Here is an 18,434-nt window from a genome sequence, read left to right on the forward strand (position 1 = left end):
GGAAATAAAGGCAGGTACTGTACGTTTAGGACTTCTATAAATGTTGCCATCCATGACTGGAAAGTCTTGTATTCATCTTTTGACGCTCTTATTTATAGTCTGTGTTCATGTGTTTATAGACATGTGAGCCCAGAGTGTCCCCCTTATTCAGATTCTCTCTTCTTTGTTCTGACCAGGCACACTCTCTTCAGCACATCTTATTTCTAGCTTGCAGGACAGTGGACCCCTCTGCAGTTGTTGCCCCCTCCCACCCCCCCTCACCTCTTCTCTTCCTATTCTTTACCACAGGGCCATCCCAGCCCACCTATTTGTGATGTCCTCATCCAATGAGGGGGGAAAGCATGTTGAGCAAGCACCAATGAGGCCGCTTTTTCATCTGTATAAAACTTTTCAGGACAGTTTGCCGGGTTGCACTTTCTGTCAGTCCAGGGCTCCGAGAGGAGAGCAACAGCCCAGAGAGAGCACGAGTGTGAACCCGGGGGGGGTTGCCAGTTTTTGATCCAAATCCCACTCTTCAAGAAAGTGGTGGGTGCATGCAGGTTCATTTGTTTTTGAGTCCCAGTATCAGGCCTGCTGAGACTGATTTGAGTGTTTTTTTTTTTTCCTTTATCCCTTTCTTCTGAAGCCTCTCCGTTTCAGTGAAGATGGAGAACGCACACATCAAAGAGTCGCCCGATGTTCTGGCCTACTTTGGGGTCACTGAAGACACCGGCCTGTCACCTGAACAGGTGAAGAAGAACCTGGACAAGTATGGCTTCAATGGTGAGGAAGAGAAAGAGATGGATGGATGGATGGATGGATGGATGGATGGAAAAATTAGCTGTGAAAAATTATGTAATTGGTGAATCACATGATCTGTAAGTCCAGTATCCCTATAAAGGATTTAGCTTGAATAAGGGTTTACCAAGAGTGAGAAGCAGACCCAAAGGGATGGAGAAAGCGAAGGGAGATGGATGAGTGGTGGGATTTGAAAACTAACAGATCAACTTACATTGTATAAGTTGATGAAGGAGTTATGTTATTGGAAAAAGTGCTTTATGGTGTCAGGTATCTGATAAGTGTTACTGGTTTTGAATAAAGTAGAATTCATTTGTATCTGAAACTGGTTTAATTTAAGGTGGAGAGATCTAAATGTGGAAACTGTGTGCACAGAAATGCAAACTCAATCTGAAAAGTTCTAGTCAAACTCAGCAAATATGACAAAGATGATAATGAAAGTATCTGCATATAATTAAGTGTCCCAGTAAGCCATGGTTCTTAAGATAGGAAATGTATTCTATTGTCTGACTGATGCCATGTCAAATGATTTAATGCAGTAAAATGCAGTAAAAGTAATGGTGCACTTCCTCGATGTTCCCTGTCTGTCTGTTCCCATCAACAGAGCTGCCAGCAGAAGAAGGTGAGTCCATTTCAAACCAAACTGCATGTCTCAGTAGCATGGTCTGTCCACCAGAGTGCACCTCGAAATGTTGAGACACCCAGACACACCTGTTCCCCTCACTTCCTGTGATGATAAGTTGTTTGTTTAACACCTGCCACCAGTGCAGAAATCCAAGAGACCTAAATGGCTCACATTATGTGCAAACCACATTTTGCTTAAGAAATATCTTCATACATGTTCCTTTGCAAGGCTGGGGTTCTGCATTTTTAGAGCTTTTAAATCCAAACTAGTGTGTTTGTTATTAGTCCGGCATGTATAATACTGAGGCTGACCGTGCTTCACGTACATAAAAAAAAAACAACAACAACATATGAACAGAAATATAATTGTTTCCAATATAGTGGTGTTAACAATAGTTGTTATTAAAAGAATAAAATATTGATATTGTGTTAATAATACAGATATGATGTATCATGCTTACCAATACATTTACGCACATTGTTGGGTACAATATGTGATATGCTGTGTTTTCATTTTCATTATTTATTTTTTATTAGGAAAGAGTATCTGGGAGTTGGTGGTGGAGCAGTTTGAGGACCTGTTGGTCAGAATCCTGCTGCTGGCTGCCTGCATCTCCTTTGTAAGTTTGTTTTTCTTGGCAGGATGTAATGCATTTTCATTTGCTACATTCATAATTCAGAGTATTCACACATATATTTGTTTATATTTGAGTACAGGTGCTAGATGACATATAAACACCATAATACTTCACCATATCTGCACATTTCTGAAGACTGGGTGACTAAAAGAAAAAGTTAAATCAGGAACTACATTCCTGCACAACTGACTGCTATGAGCTAAACAAACAGAAATAGCAAATAAAATTAGATTATTTTTGAATTATAAAGAAAAGCAAAACAAAGAGGATTTGTAAATCTAACCCAAAATATTAAAATTTTATTAACACCTTCAACTTCAAGTATCTTCAAATAGAGCCACAAGCTTTTATTATATTATCATGTGATCAGTTCATTACAGTTTATTACTGAATTAAACCTCAATAAACAATCCAGCATTTATAACACTGAAGTTGATCCTTTTGAAAAGCAGCATTGATAGTTTACATCCTTAATGGCACACCGTCAGCATCAAACTGCACCAGCAAAATAGTCATTTTCATTTAGGCTTTAATATATTCAGTACTGGATCCTGCAGCCATGCTCTATTTAAGATACTCAAAGCTACTTAAAATGTTTCACCTTTATTCCCAGCTTCCTATCATATTATGATGCTGATGAGTACATAAACTGAACTGCAAAGAACTGAGTATTAATGAGAAGAATAACACTGAACATTTTATAAGAGCTGGTACAGGCTGCAGGGAGTTGTGAACTTTTGCCTGCTATCTTTATGATTAAACACAAACACACACTCCCTCAGGCTGCCAAACACAGCCCATATATCACTGAGTTATTAAATTACATTTAGACCCATTTTTATTTGCTCAAGGAATCCCTCTCTGTGTCACTGTTGCTCTCTAAACAACAGTTTTATTAAGGAGAGTGGGTTGCTCAGGTTGTCTTAATCCTCCATCTCTGCCCTCTGGCCTCCCCGTACAGCTGTCACTAATGGCCTTAGAAGGCCTGAGAGCAGTGTGTGCAAAAAAATAAAAAGAAAGAAGAGCACAAGACAAAGACAAAGGCAGAAAGTGAGTGGCGGTATGTGTGTGTGGGGGCATATGCATGGCACTTGCTTTATTTAAAGAAGGTCTCAAGCCAGGACGAGAAACTATATCCTTGGACAAAGGTCAAGGATGGAAGGAACGAGGGACCGCTTGAGGCAACAGGAGAGATGTGGAGGGGGTGTTGAGGATTGAGTTGCACAATGGCATTGTTTGTTACAATGACAAATGAGAGCAATAGATTTGGAGTCGTATACAGTTTCCAAATGAGAGAGCACTAAATACTGTAGATACATGCTCATCATATTCATACACACAGGAATGTTCTGTCACTGCGACATGCTGACAGGCGCTGACTCTCATTCTGGAGATCGATTGTGTCTTTGAAGAGAAGCAGTGTGAAGACAGACTGGAGGGAGGGAGCAAATGAACCTATTTTTGAGAGATGAGAAAAGAGGTGAGAAAAGATGAGAGATGAAAAGCAGGCAACTGGAAAACAAGGAGGATTACAACACAGAGCAAAAAGGCTACAAGAGAAGGATGGCGGGGGGGTCCTCGACTCTTTTCTCCTTGCTTAGGCCAGTGCTTCGCTGGCCTGTAACTAATCTGTGTCAATGTCAACACCGAGCCTTTCCGAAACACAACTGCCTCTGCAATGCCGGGACTCTCACTCACAGGGGCCCACACGTGTTTAACTATAGGTTTGGAGACAAGTCACATGTACTGTAGAGGAAAGATCTCACACAGAAGATGACATAAGAGCAACACAGAAATGTCATTTGATCCACCAATGGATCAGAGCTGTCATAAATAGCTGCTTGTCGTGACAAATTTATGTTTTATGCTAGTCAGCAGTAAAAGATAATATGGTCCCCCTGGGCAACAGGTGCACAACAAACTTAAAGACATTAGTAGCCACAATGAGCGCTTACACGGGCTTACCAGCAGCAGTGAGGGATTATTTCAACTCTACATTTACAACTTTAACAGACTCTTTAGTGAATAAAATATCATCATGGTTTTATGTATTATATGATTGTTGGGATGATATTTGATATTCAATCATGAGAAGATGGCATAACTACCGAAAAACATGGGCACTGCAGATAGCATCACAATTTTAAAATTCCCACTTTCAAGTTATTTGATCAATGAGTCGCATTAAATTATGAACTTTCTTCAAGTGGAGTTACAGGTGGAAAATTTAAGCCCTTCCACAAACTTCACTAAAGACATAAAAGCTTATTTTATCCATGTTTAAATTCTAATGTGTGCTAACTCTGTTTCTGTCCATCTCAGGTGCTGGCTTGGTTTGAGGAAGGTGAAGAAACAGTCACTGCCTTTGTTGAGCCCTTCGTCATCCTCCTCATCCTCATCGCAAACGCCATCGTTGGGGTGTGGCAGGTCAGTGCACATGTGCACACACATACACACACAGGAACAATTGCAGATACAAGGACACATACCTGCGCCTCAATGCCGACTTTTATACACACCTAAATAGACTCTTAAACTTAGTAACAAGCATGCACCATAAATCACATCCATCGGCGACCTACTCAGGCCTCGTGTCCTTGATGACAAGCGCTCGCTACTTCTAGAGTTGTGGCCGGGACCTAAAAGTTCAAGGGAAGCCAGAACAAGAGAAATGACGTTAAGAGGAGGTGAAAAGGTGAAAGGTTAAGCCAACAGACCGAGTGGGAGAAAGAGAAGGGGGAGGCTGACGGACTGGTGCCCATGCTGCCTTGAAGGTTTAAAGTGCGTTTGCTTCATTACAGTCCACACTGTGCAATCCACTGTAAAAATGGAGAGGGATGATCACATTACCACAGGCCTGAAGTGTGTGTGTGGTTGAGGAGGTTCATATCGACCCTGCAGCAGTCATTTGGAAACTATGCACAAGGATTCACACATGGGGGGAATAAAGGAGAGTGGAGAGAGGGAGGGCAGCTGGCATAAAGTGGGCTTTACACTTTGAGGCAATCAAGGGGCAGCCTTGGAAGAAATCATAGACTAAACCCAAAATTAGTGTTTGACTCCTTGGATCAGCCTATTGCTCAGACTGGAGCTGCTTTCACTGACATATAGCACATTGTGATGATCAATAAACATACTAAACCTGCACAACCGACTGCTGTAAGGAAAACCATATTTCCATTCAATATATTTAGGCCTATGGCCTGCAATGCAGTGAAAATGTCAGGAAAGCTAACAAAAAAGGACTAACTGAACTTAACCGTAAAGATCTAAGGTTGAGGTTACAGACAACAATATAGATTTTCATGTTAAAGTTGATTTGTTAGATGCATAATATATGTAAAACAATGGAGTTGCATTATGGGATGTGCAGGAAATTAGGAAGTTAGATCCTGACCTGTAACAAATTTATAAGTAAGGATTAGCCTGTCCAGAAGTGTTATGTTTTACTAAATTTGTTATTTTCCTAAAAACCTAATGGAAGCACAACAGTAAACTGCTTTACTGTGTCTTTAAAACATTGAAATATATTATACAAAGGGCCTTGACTGCACCTTTACCACAAGTTAGCAAACTGGTAAATCAGGTCTAATTAAACAGTACATTACGTATTTAAACATGTACAATGTACAACTGGTTACACTAGGGGTGGGGAACCCTGGTTCTCGAGAGCTGCAGTCCTACAAATTTTTATAATGTTTCCCTGCTTGATTCAAATTGAATGGGTCCAACAGCTTATCAGGTTCTACACAGTGACTCATTATTTTGAATTAGGTGTGTTGAAGCAGCAAAACGTCTAAAACTTGCAGTACAGGAGGACCAGGGTTCCCCACCACTGGGTTACACGTTGCACAGAGCTGGCATTAGCAGCTGCAAGAATGTCTGAATCTTATGTCTTCCCTTTTTTCTCACTCTCTCTCTCTTTTTTTTTTTTTTTTTTATGAAACAGGAGCGCAATGCCGAAAGTGCCATTGAGGCCCTGAAGGAGTATGAGCCTGAGATGGGGAAAGTTTACCGGGCGGACAGAAAGAGTGTGCAGAGAATCAAGGCCAGGGAGATTGTTCCTGGTGATGTGGTGGAGGTTTCTGGTAAGTTTCACCAGTTATAAATATTTTTCATTTTAACTTTGCTTGGTGTATTTACCTCAAGTCCATTAATCAACATAATGACTGTAACCACTGTATGAGTCACAGCAGCTATTAATCCTTAGCTGGTAGTGTTTTCTATCATTGCTGTATGTTGCAAAGACATTAAAAAGTGATGAGGCTGTGGCCATACAGACTTAAAGGTCAAAAAGTTATCCCAATTTACTTAAAACCTCTTCATACTGCATAATATTTACATGTAAAGTACAGCTTATGTGCCTTTCTGCATAATTTATGCACACCAGACGCTGTGTTATTTTTTATTTTAGCAAAGACTGGTCCTGCACTTAAATGCAGAACAGTCTCAGAGGAGACTTGGCTTTTGGGGAGTGAGTGACCTTTCTACCTTCTTTTTCAGAAAAGTAAATATGTGTAAGCACATAGCACTCCGCTGTTCATTTTATGGAAATGTCAACAAAAAGAGGTCATCAAGCTTTTAACCATGCCTGTTTATATAATAACACATGCATTAGTACACGGTTATGTCCATCAAACTTAGTGCCAGCCTTTTAAGGGAGTTGGGAGGAGACGGGGTGGAGGAGAAACTTCCTGGGAAGGAAAAACATGCTTGAGTTTGAATGCACTTGATATCAACTCAGTCCTCTGTCTCTCTCTGTCCACCTGTTCTTTTCATTTCATGATCTCCCCAAGGTCTCCCTCTCCCTCTGTCTCTTACTGTGGTATCAGTTTTCAACAACAACACTATCCATCCAGGGTGCTAAAACCAGTCAATCAACCCTGCCCTCCTCCCCCCCCTCCATCCTTATGTATAGTCGGCTGTTGAAACTTTGCACAAACAAAAAACAGCTTGCGAAAGTCTGAAAATTGAATGCTAATAAACGATCTTCTTGTTCTACATTTTCCTGTGTGTGGTTGTTTCCACTCTAGTTGGTGACAAAGTGCCAGCTGACATTAGGATCATCTCCATCAAGTCTACCACTCTGCGTGTGGACCAGTCTATTCTTACTGGTATGTTTAATCACACACAGGAGGCAAAAAATAAATGAGTATAGGTGTTTGGGATGTGTACCACCTTACCTGACCACTCCATCCAACTCTTGTGTCTGTAGGCGAGTCTGTCAGTGTGATCAAGCACACTGATGCTGTCCCAGACCCCCGAGCTGTCAACCAGGACAAGAAGAACATGCTGTTCTCTGTAAGTTATTCCTGACGTGTCCTCTTATTTGCCATATCTTGACCTTTACATTTTCCTATATTTTTTTAAAAATACATCCTAAACTGTGCATCCTTGTTCTATTTAATACTGTTACAGGAGCCATTATTAATGGCATAGTTTTGATATAAAGTTGTAGTAAATGATTCAGTAGAGGATCACCGAAGAGGATGCATCCTCTGGACACTCTTTGGTCCAGACTAGTTGATCAACATTCTCATCTCTTCCAAAACTCTTAATCAGGGCACAAACATTGCCGCTGGTAAAGCCACCGGCATCGCTGTTGCAACTGGTGTCTCCACTGAGATTGGAAAGATCCGTGACCAGATGGCAGCCACCGAACAGGAGAAGACCCCTCTGCAGCAGAAACTGGATGAGTTTGGAGAGCAGCTGTCTAAGGTGGGTGAGGCAGTTTGACATGAAGCCTCTCTGAAAACTCACTGGCAGTTCATCACAATCATCTTAAAGAGGTTATGAAATCATAAACCTTTACATATAGGCTCTTTTTAATATTGGGTACAGATAGAAAATCAGTGTTTAAAACAAAACAGTGTCTAGTCTCTTGCACATCTTATGGGCTGTTTCTCCTCCAGGTCATTTCCCTGATTTGTGTTGCTGTGTGGATAATCAACATTGGCCATTTCAATGACCCCGTCCATGGGGGATCCTGGATCCGCGGTGCCATCTACTATTTCAAGATTGCTGTGGCTTTGGCTGTGGCTGCCATCCCTGAAGGTAATCCCCAAGGATTAACTTCTGTTTTACAGGCCAAAAAGGTTATCATACCCAATATTCATATTCATAGATGTTGTTTATCTACATATGTGAAGCTGCTTCCAGTCTAATAATAACAGCCTTTGTCAGGTTAATCTCTTCTAGGTACAACATAATCCCTTTAGTTTTACTTAAGTTATTTATTATTTTGTTTGTGTAGCATTAAACTAATTGCAAGTAATTGTGTCATTATTAGCTGAGTGGTTTACTAATTCCAGTATGTTTCTCAATGTATCCAAGGGATTTGCCATGTCTGTTTCCTCCAATACACCAGCAAATGGGTCACATTTACCACATTCTTCACAATTTTCCCAGCTTGTTCAGGTCACTAGCCAACTCCAAGAAAAGATATGATTTGAGCATTCAGTCCCCATTAAAGTCAAAAACATCACTCACTGCAGCTGTTTTCTCAGCCTCTTAGTTATATTTAGAAGTATTTTAACTCTTCTTAACTCATTAGGACCAAGGGTGCTCATAAACACGCCAACAATCGTCCATCTCTAGCATCGGTGGCCGTTAGTCTCGCTTGTCTGTACAACACACTATTGACACATTTTGGACATGTTGATCAGGTTGGTCAGTGGCTTTCAAGTTTTAAGTGAAGTCCATGTTTTCCCAAAATCCTGAGTTTTTTGGAAGAATTACAGTAAAATGTTTATTTCTCAGTCTCAGAAGAAACTAGAAGCATAAAATCAAGTCAGTTTATGAAGTTAAATGTTCTAATTTTGTTGTAAATAACTTTATTTGCCCTCATGTTTATAAATACATTATTATAATTATAATAATGATGATGATTATTATTATTATTCAAAAGTAATTTGTTCATTTTAAGTGTCTCTTCAGGCTTTAATGGTAAAAGAACACACATATTGTTGACAAAAAATATATATATATCCACATTAAGAGTATCAAAAATACTATCTTTTGTCAGGAAATACATTTTTAAGATCTTTATTATTTACATTTTGAATACCTTCACTCCAGACCTGAGTTTGACACTTTGGTGACTTTGCAGAACCTTCAGATAACTTGATTTGTGCCTCATGAACGTGACTTACTATATTTTCTGAGACAAAGCTGTTTTGGATTTGACTCATGCTCTTGGCTATCACACTGCAGTCAGCTGTTAACTGTGCCAACACTCATCATGAGATCACTGCATGGTGATGCCAAAAGGACAACATCATCTGCAAATGGAGATGCCACAATAAAGCCACAAAATTGGACCATCTCCAGGCCCTCTACATACCAGTGTTGGTGTTGATATTTGCCAAGAATCTGAACACAATTCACACTCCAAGCACAGGGGGAACTGAATGTCTTGCAGCAGCCCGTCACATAGAAATAGTTTTTGAGGACACAGTAGTTTGGTTGTGCTCCAGCCAGTGAGGTAACCAACTGTCACTGTCAGCCTAAAGTTCAGATGGACTAGAAGTCATTTGGTTCTTAGGATATGAACTGATGGCTTCCTCTTTTGCTTTATAGCAGCTTAATGGTGTATTTAGTTCAGTTCTGTCCCTTTGTCCATGTCAGGCCTACCCGCTGTCATCACCACATGCTTGGCACTGGGGACACGTCGTATGGCCAAGAAGAACGCCATTGTCAGAAGCCTGCCCTCTGTGGAGACCCTGGGCTGTACCTCTGTCATCTGTTCTGACAAGACTGGTACCCTCACTACCAACCAGATGTGTGTAACCAAGGTGGGTTCATACACTTATGCATAGATATACCTACACAAATTTTCAAGGTAAACCTGAGCTGCCTCCTCATGTGTCCATGCAGATGTTCATCGTTGATAAAGTCGATGGAGACAGCGTCACCCTTGGTCAGTTTGATATTTCAGGCTCAAAGTACACCCCTGAGGGAGAAGTGTAAGTGACAAATGGATGTAAACAGACAAAATTCATACATGAGCATGGCCATTATAGATACTGGACAGCAAAACTACACTTATTTATTTCTTTTCAACTTTTTCTACCAGAACAAGGAATGGTGGGCTTGTGAAGTGCGGACAGTTTGATGGATTAGTTGAGCTAGCAACCATCTGTGCTCTGTGCAACGACTCATCTCTGGACTACAACGAGGTCTGCAGGGCATTCTGGCCTTTTTTGTTTAAATGCATGTAACACTTAGCGTTACATGCTAATGATTACTGTTATATCACCTAAAATGTAGTTTTCTGAATCTGGTTTTCCCACTATGTGCAGTCCAAGGGTATTTATGAAAAAGTGGGCGAAGCTACAGAGACAGCACTGTCCTGTTTGGTGGAGAAGATGAACGTGTTCAACACGGAAGTGCGTGGCCTCTCCAAAGTGGAAAGGGCAAATGCTTGCTGTTCTGTAAGTCTACAAAAGAGCTCATGCATGCTGGGAGTTACTCTATGACAGCTTTATTTGTCTTCAAATTAAGAATGTAACAAGTCTTTATAGTTTAGACCTAAAACTGTTCATCTTATGTGAAAGAGGTTGCTCATAGTGACTAAACAATGAGTATAAACATCAGCTGTACACTTTCTTTGAGTTGCAAAGTTTTTCAGCACATTATTCAGATTTTACACCTTGTAGCTTTATTGCTGCAACCTGTGTGATTTCTGCATGCAGTTGGAGACTTTAAATAACAGATTAGCTGATGGTTCTTCACTCTATTTGTGATCTTTTTTAGCCTGCTCCTTTAGTTAACTTTTGTTTTTTGTTTTTCCCCCCCTTTCCAACAGGTCATCAAGCAGCTGATGAAGAAGGAGTTTACCCTGGAGTTCTCCAGAGACAGAAAGTCCATGTCAGTTTACTGCTCACCTGCAAAGACAGCCAAAGCTCCTGTGGGAAATAAGATGTTTGTCAAAGTGAGTGCATGGCACAGCATATAAACATAAGGCCAGACAAAAAGACAAAAAAAAAAAAAAAGAAAAGAAAAGAAAAGAAAGAATATATATGACTAAGTTCTTTATCACTTAGGTGTTCTAAGTCCTAAGCTACTTTATTTGTTTTTTAAAAAGAAATGCAGCATTTAACAAAATCTAAAGTCAATGACAGAAAATGTAAATATAGCATAGCTGCCATATTTGTGGCACCTTTTTGCCTATGGTGTCTCTGAATGGACAAACATCTCTGTGTAAAGTAGAACTATAAAACCGGGTACCGGTGTTCTGTCAAAACGTGCTACCTTGTCAAAACGTGCTTCTGCAGGCTGAATTTACATGTTTTTCTATCAATCTGTGCTACCTATCAGAATAGAATACCAGGCATATTTTTCATACAGTTCACAGTTTTGTGTGATCAAAAATACTTAAAGATCATTAATCCACATATTTGTGGATTAATAATGTTTAAACTAACTGACGTAACCTTAAGAGTTTAAGAAAAAACATCATGATTGACCAAAAGTCAAATTTAGAATAAATTAATGAAGGTAGGATGTCTTGACAGTATAAATTACCCCTTCAAAGTATGCTGCCTTATATACTAATACAGGTAGGATGATTCGACAGTGTACAGTTTAAATGACCCCTACAAAGTATCCTACCTTTTAAATATATTAATGCGGGTAGGATGGCTCGACAGTATAAATTACCCCATCAAAGTATACTGCCTTATTTATGTAGGTAGGACAATTCCACAGTGTAGATTTGTGGATGTAGATATTCACATATTATACAATAATTAAACATTCATGTAGTTTAAAGAATTCATAATATACAATTTCTATGAACATGCATATTAAAAAAAAAAAGTTAATTTCACAACACAAAAGTCTCACAACACGGCGGTACAGCTGTGATGCCTCAACAGTATAAATTAACCAGTGAAAATTTCTACCTATTTATGAAGGTAGGATGACTTCACAGTGTAAATTACCCCATAAAAATGTCCTACCTTATATAGTAGCCTATATTTGTGCAGGTAAGATGCCACTACAGTGTAAATGACCCCATCCAAGTATGAAGGTAAGGATGCCTATATAGTATAAATTAATGAAAGTTTCTATTTTTAGGCTTTTATAATAATGAAAAACTCAAAATACTTTAAATATAGGCCTACCATTTCTATGAAATCTAATATATACATATATGAAATTAAAGTTATTGTTTTATTTCACGAGGTACAGCTAACAAAAGCCTCACAACATGGAGGTACAGCTGTTATGAGAAAGACGTTGAGGGTGGCATGAATTTATGGTAGCGTCCTTACTGCCAATGGAAATGACGTTTTCGTGTTGTGCACATGCCCAGACAGCACAAGTAGCACGTCTTGATGGGTAGGATAAAATGTTAGAATCCCAACTTTGTTTGATAGGAGCTAGAGCACTATTTGGGAAAAGTGACCCCTTAAAAGGCACATAGAAGAAGACAGTACACATGTACACAATTTTGAACTACTAACCAGTAGTCCAGTCATCACTGCACCTGAGACCACTGGATTCACTCAAGAATTTTGACCACTGATGGGCACTGTCCATTTCCATGCTCATCATTTCCACTAGATCTCAATAAACTACAGTATGCAAACTACTGTAAGATGAATTCACTACTAACAAAAGCAATTACAAATTGAAGCAACTCTCAGATGAAGCCTCCTTAGTATTCACTTACTGATATGTCATCTTGCTCCCTCAGCATAACTACAGATGATCCAGTAAACATTCATTTAAAGAGACAGAATGCTCCCGCATCATTTGTGGCCGGTTGTTCACATTGATGTATTTATGGCTCAAATGAGAAAATGGATAAAAGCAACATCACTGGTACCAGTTCTTTGTGCATCAGTGGGACAAGTTTAAAGCAGCTATTGAGAATTTCTGGGAGTTTTGACAGTAAAATGTGAAAAAATGGCGAACTAAATCTAAATATTAAGACTCACTCACTGTTACCGTAGGTACTTGAACATAATCCTTTGGTCTCCACATGTTAAGGCTTTCACTTGTGGTCTGACTGTGTTTTCCAGCTAGGAAGGCCCAGCTAGAGGCATCTAATTACAAAAGATAAATCGGATGTAAATAAGTTTTTTTTTATATACTCTATAGAATAATTCTAACTGATGTGAGAATATTTTGTGTTCTTGTCATTTACTCCAAACGATTCAGTTAAACTTTGGCATTAATTACATGGATATTTTTAGTAAATTTTACTGGAGAGACAAGAGAAAAATCCAAGCTAATGATCATCATTACTATATTATCAGGGTGCCCCAGAGGGTGTGATTGATCGCTGCACTTATGTTCGTGTGGGCACCAACCGTGTACCACTGACTGGCCCAGTCAAAGAGCACATCATGTCAGTCATCAAAGAATGGGGCACTGGGCGTGACACCCTCCGCTGTCTGGCACTCGCCACCCGTGACACACCTCTGAGGAAGGAGGAGATGAACCTGGAGGACTCTACTCAGTTTGCAGACTATGAGGTGGGTCAACAACATACAGACAGGATTTTATCAAATATGCAGCATCTTTAATCTGCTTCTAATAATGTTAAAGTTATGCTGCAGCGAATGACATTCGTCTTAATCTTTCCCATCTCCAGACTGATTTGACCTTTGTAGGCTGTGTTGGGATGCTTGACCCTCCTCGCAAGGAGGTCATGAGCTCCATTGAGCTGTGCAAGGCTGCTGGCATCCGTGTCATCATGATCACAGGTCAGTCTACAAATACAATAATCTAATCAAGCTTAGATTGATCAGAAAAGATTAAATCTTTCTTTCTGTCTCTTGTCTCCGAGGTGACAACAAGGGTACAGCTGTGGCCATCTGCCGTCGCATTGGTATCTTCTCTGAAGAAGAGGACGTCACTGGCAAAGCCTTCACTGGACGAGAGTTTGATGATCTTTCTCCATATGAGCAGAAGAACGCCGTCCGAAAGGCTTGCTGCTTCGCCAGAGTGGAGCCATCCCACAAGTCTAAGATTGTTGAGTTCCTGCAGGGCTTTGATGAGATTACTGCCATGGTGAGAGATGACACTCAGCTTCTGATGAATTTTTTGTGCTTGAAACAGAAGTGAATCATTTAAATTTGGCAGACAAATACCTTGAGCTTTCTCAGGCTGATGCAAAATTCCTCTTTGCTTTCCCTTAAACCTTCACCAAGACCGGTGACGGAGTGAACGATGCCCCTGCCTTGAAGAAGGCGGAGATCGGCATCGCCATGGGCTCTGGCACTGCCGTTGCCAAGTCTGCCTCTGAGATGGTCCTGGCTGACGACAACTTCTCTTCTATTGTGTCTGCTGTTGAGGAGGGCAGAGCCATCTACAACAACATGAAGCAGTTCATCCGCTACCTCATCTCCTCCAATGTAGGCGAGGTCGTCTGGTGAGTACATTATAAGCTAATATGCTTTTAAAATGCATCTTTTGCCACAAGACAAAAAAAGAAAGTTTTTACTTTTCTCTCTCTTTCAGCATCTTCCTGACTGCTGCTCTGGGTCTGCCTGAAGCTCTGATTCCCGTCCAGCTTCTCTGGGTCAACCTTGTCACTGACGGTCTGCCCGCCACCGCGCTGGGCTTCAACCCGCCTGACCTGGACATCATGGGCAAAGCCCCCCGTTCCCCCAAAGAGCCCCTCATCTCTGGCTGGCTCTTTTTCAGATATCTGGCGATTGGAGGTACATCCCACATCTTATTATTTGTTCCCATCCACTGTACTCAGGCTGTAATACGTGGAATTAATGATACTGTAGAAATCATTGCAATGTGAGATTGAATGGCACGTTTAGTTTCCATTAATGATGTTTGTTACCATGGAAGCACATCCGCCTCCTTGGAATTAGTCTGTCACTGTTTAATTGGCTTTAAAATTGTCTTTTAACACAACACCTCTTCCAGGTTATGTTGGTGCTGCAACAGTCGCAGCAGCTGCCTGGTGGTTCTTGTACTGTGATGAAGGCCCCATGGTCACATTCTACCAGCTGGTTAGTGTTGAATCCTTGTAAACTATCACACAAAACACATTTCATGTGCAAACTCAGCATCTTTTACAAACGCATTTCCTGTGGGAATATTACTGCCGTAAACTTTCCTGAATGAGAACAGTTGTTTCTACCTTCCCTGTCAGTCGCACTTCATGCAGTGCAGCGAGGATAACGAAGACTTTGCTGGCATCCGCTGTGAGGTGTTTGAGTCTGCGCCACCAATGACCATGGCTCTGTCTGTGCTGGTCACCATCGAGATGTGCAACGCTCTCAACAGGTAGGAAAATTTGTTAAAGACATTTCTGAAGATCTCTTTTTACAGATTTTCTTTTCTTTTGTATCAGTCTCACAACTCTCCACAATTATTTCATGCGCCTTTAATACTGTAAATCTGATAGTGCTACCTGATAATTATTTAGCAAGTTTGTGTATTATTATTTTTCCACACAGACACTCACATGATCTCGCACATTTTCAGTTTGCATAAACGTACTCCAGCTTTCTATTTAACCCCCACGCTCCTCCTCCTTCCCCCTCAGCTTGTCTGAGAACCAGTCCTTGGTGCGTATGCCCCCCTGGAGCAATTGTTGGCTGATGGGCGCCATGAGCCTCTCCATGTCTCTTCATTTTATGATCATCTACGTCGACCCCCTGCCCGTGAGTCTCGCCTCCATGCTGCCTCTCCAACCTACATGTTCTATTATATTGTTGCTGCCATATTTATTTTTCAGTGGGAATAAAGTTGGATAAATATACCTATATCTATCTATATATTTATCTCAATCTCTCTCTCTCTCTCTCTCTCTCTCTCTCTCTCTCTCTCTCTCTATATACATATATATATATATATATATATATATGTATAGATGTAGATATATATAAATATATAAATACATATGTTTATTTAGAATCTGTATGATCGTGTTTAGTTGTTTTAACACAAGCTGCTCTCATCCACAGATGATTTTCAAGCTTACTCATTTGAATGTGGAGCAGTGGATGATGGTGCTAAAACTTTCCTTCCCAGTCATCCTTATTGATGAGCTTCTTAAGTTTGTCGCTCGCACATACCTGGAGGGTAAGTTCAAAGTCTGACCTACTTATCAGACATCTTTTTATTCTTATAAAGCATGATTTCTAACATTTTTAAGTGAAAGTAAGGAAAAATTATGCTATTGTTTAAAACTGTCTATCTGTAATTTGAGAGGGTAAAAAGATGGGTTCATTATTTATTAGCTGGCAAAAGATTGGAGAAATGTCCTAAATAATACTTCTGCTGTTATAAATTCTGAGCTAATAAGATCCTGAATAAACAACACGCAGCAGAATGTTGTTGCAGAAACTGGAAAAAGATGAACTAAAGAAAATAAAGTACTTGATTTCATTTTCCATACACATTTAAATCTGATATTTTCCTCTATTTATTCTGTTTAAATAAAACTATAACCTTAATGGGATGTTGTAAATTAACTGACCCCCTCATTTAAAATTAACTGAATCTACTTTCTTTGTTAACCTCTCCCTCGTTTTTTTTTTTTTTCCTTTTTTTTAAATTCCTGACACAGTTTTAATTATCTCCCACCCTCTTTCTACAAATCTGTTTGCCCTGATATTTCTAATTTTCTTCTCCTTGGATGCTCCTCTACTTGGTTCCCTTTCTGACAATCCAGTCTAAACCTGTTTCACCTCCTCCATACCCCTGTAACAAGGTATTCTCTTGACTCCGGTTATAGGTTTCCTCTGCAGCATGCACATCTTTAAAAATTGTGTACTAATCTGTCTGGATCCTCGCTGTAGCTGAGATTAGGTTAGCACCAGTAGAAATGCACTAAGTGATCTCAGCATCACTGAGTGTTGAAAACTTGTTTATTTCTTTGTTGGAATTGAAAATGTCCATTAAGTGCACTGCTTAAAGTAGCTTTTAGATGAAAGCTGTAGTAGTAAAATGCATGTTACTACATTTGGCATGCTCTTGCTGTTTTGACTTTGCCTTTACAGTTATTGCCCAATTTTGCTAACAAGATCAAACCTAATCTGAATGTTGTTGGATTACATGGGTTCCTTCGCAGACCTAACCACACTAGTTCTTCATTTTCCTTATATTAAAACCTTTTCTTTTATCACAAATTATGAAAGTTCAACCATAATTTAACCATCTGGTTAAACACCTGCAGTTCTTTTTTCTAATGTGATACAGGTGGTAAATACCAAACTAAAGAAATACTAAATTAACACATTCCTTAACCCTTTAACCTCAAGCTAAGGAAAAAGCAATGGAAAAACATTAATTTGCATCTCTTTTTTATTTCCTTGGAACAAAAATGAGATTTTATGTTTTAACGAATGGTTGAGATAATAGTTCATCATATCATTATTATTAATGTCAAATCTTAAAAAAAATATAACATGCATTTACTTTTGGCATTATATATCCAAACCAAGCGTAGAGATGGTTTAGACAAGTTTATTTCCACATAGTTTTAAAAATATTAAAGAAACTGAAATTTTGTTCTATCAATCCAATCCACTTTTTTTTTTTATAGAAAGCACATTTTAAAACCAAAATCAGGCCTCCAAAGTGCTGCACATAAAAAAATCAGCTGTATCAAACGGTAGGGCAAAGGATCAAAGGGTTAAAAGGAATAATTAGTTGAAAATTAGCCAATGTGCTTTACTCTGAACACTCTAAATTAGATCAACACCAGAATGAGAAACCACTGACATTTTCAATGGGTAAGTTGCTTGCTGACAAACACAGATTCAAAGTTACTGCTGGTCCCAGTCAGAAAAAAAAGTTATAAAAACTACCAATAAATTAATAATTACACAACTGCAATAGAACATGCTCATTGGAGTAGATTTGGTTTCTTTTGGAGCGAGTAAGACTGTCCAGCTTCCGCTCACACATGTAGACGTTAACGCTGGAAAAAATAATGACCAAATTCCCCACAAAGTCCAACTTTGCCTGCTACTCTTTAAGACTAAATACTTACTCAAAACACATTTAGTGATCCTCAGCTGTTTAACTTAAAACTGATTGGCTTTGTTTTGTCCATGCAGGTAAAGTCTAACGGCCAGCTCTGTCGATGAGAGTCAGAAGCAAAGAGAGCACTAAGACAGAGGACAAAGAGAGGCGGCAGAGCGCTCCGACTGAATGAGAGCGCACAAAAATCACTTAATCAAAATGCCAAATGGCAAGTAAATAAAAAAAGACCCATAAGCCATCTGAAAATACACCAAAAAAAAGCTGAAAAATATTTTTTCTGTGTATGTACTGAAAATAATATATAGTTACGGGATATTAAAGCTTTTCTGTTTATTCTGTTCTTGAAGAATAAAGTTATGTATTAAAGAAATTGTGAATTCTAGCTCCTAATTTTTGCCCACCTCTGTTGAACTTAAAACCTGAAAA

The 18,434-nt window shown here is 39.5% G+C and overlaps 1 protein-coding gene across 2 annotated transcripts; it reads left to right on the top strand.

The window, feature by feature from the left end:
• Nucleotides 1–409: 409 nt before the first annotated feature.
• Nucleotides 410–18,374, top strand: atp2a1 (ATPase sarcoplasmic/endoplasmic reticulum Ca2+ transporting 1). 2 transcript variants are annotated; one of them, XM_041970058.1, is made up of 26 exons: nucleotides 410–525; nucleotides 626–762; nucleotides 1,382–1,399; nucleotides 1,939–2,021; nucleotides 4,362–4,466; nucleotides 5,989–6,127; nucleotides 7,073–7,153; nucleotides 7,255–7,340; nucleotides 7,602–7,757; nucleotides 7,952–8,093; nucleotides 9,666–9,832; nucleotides 9,915–10,003; nucleotides 10,114–10,216; nucleotides 10,340–10,471; nucleotides 10,846–10,971; nucleotides 13,307–13,525; nucleotides 13,645–13,756; nucleotides 13,840–14,063; nucleotides 14,204–14,424; nucleotides 14,514–14,716; nucleotides 14,937–15,022; nucleotides 15,166–15,299; nucleotides 15,562–15,679; nucleotides 15,983–16,100; nucleotides 16,693–16,731; nucleotides 18,083–18,374. In XM_041970058.1, exons 2-25 carry the CDS (start codon nucleotides 645–647, stop codon nucleotides 16,695–16,697), a joined length of 2,985 nt encoding a protein of 994 aa, XP_041825992.1. In that variant the 5' UTR covers nucleotides 410–525; nucleotides 626–644; the 3' UTR covers nucleotides 16,698–16,731; nucleotides 18,083–18,374. The 2 variants fall into 2 exon arrangements, with proteins under 2 accessions (XP_041825992.1, XP_041825985.1); XM_041970051.1 differs by lacking the exon at nucleotides 16,693–16,731.
• The last annotated feature ends 60 nt before the right edge of the window (nucleotides 18,375–18,434 follow it).

The sequence above is a fragment of the Melanotaenia boesemani genome, chromosome 2 (assembly GCF_017639745.1).
Source record: "Melanotaenia boesemani isolate fMelBoe1 chromosome 2, fMelBoe1.pri, whole genome shotgun sequence".
Lineage (NCBI taxonomy): Eukaryota > Metazoa > Chordata > Actinopteri > Atheriniformes > Melanotaeniidae > Melanotaenia > Melanotaenia boesemani.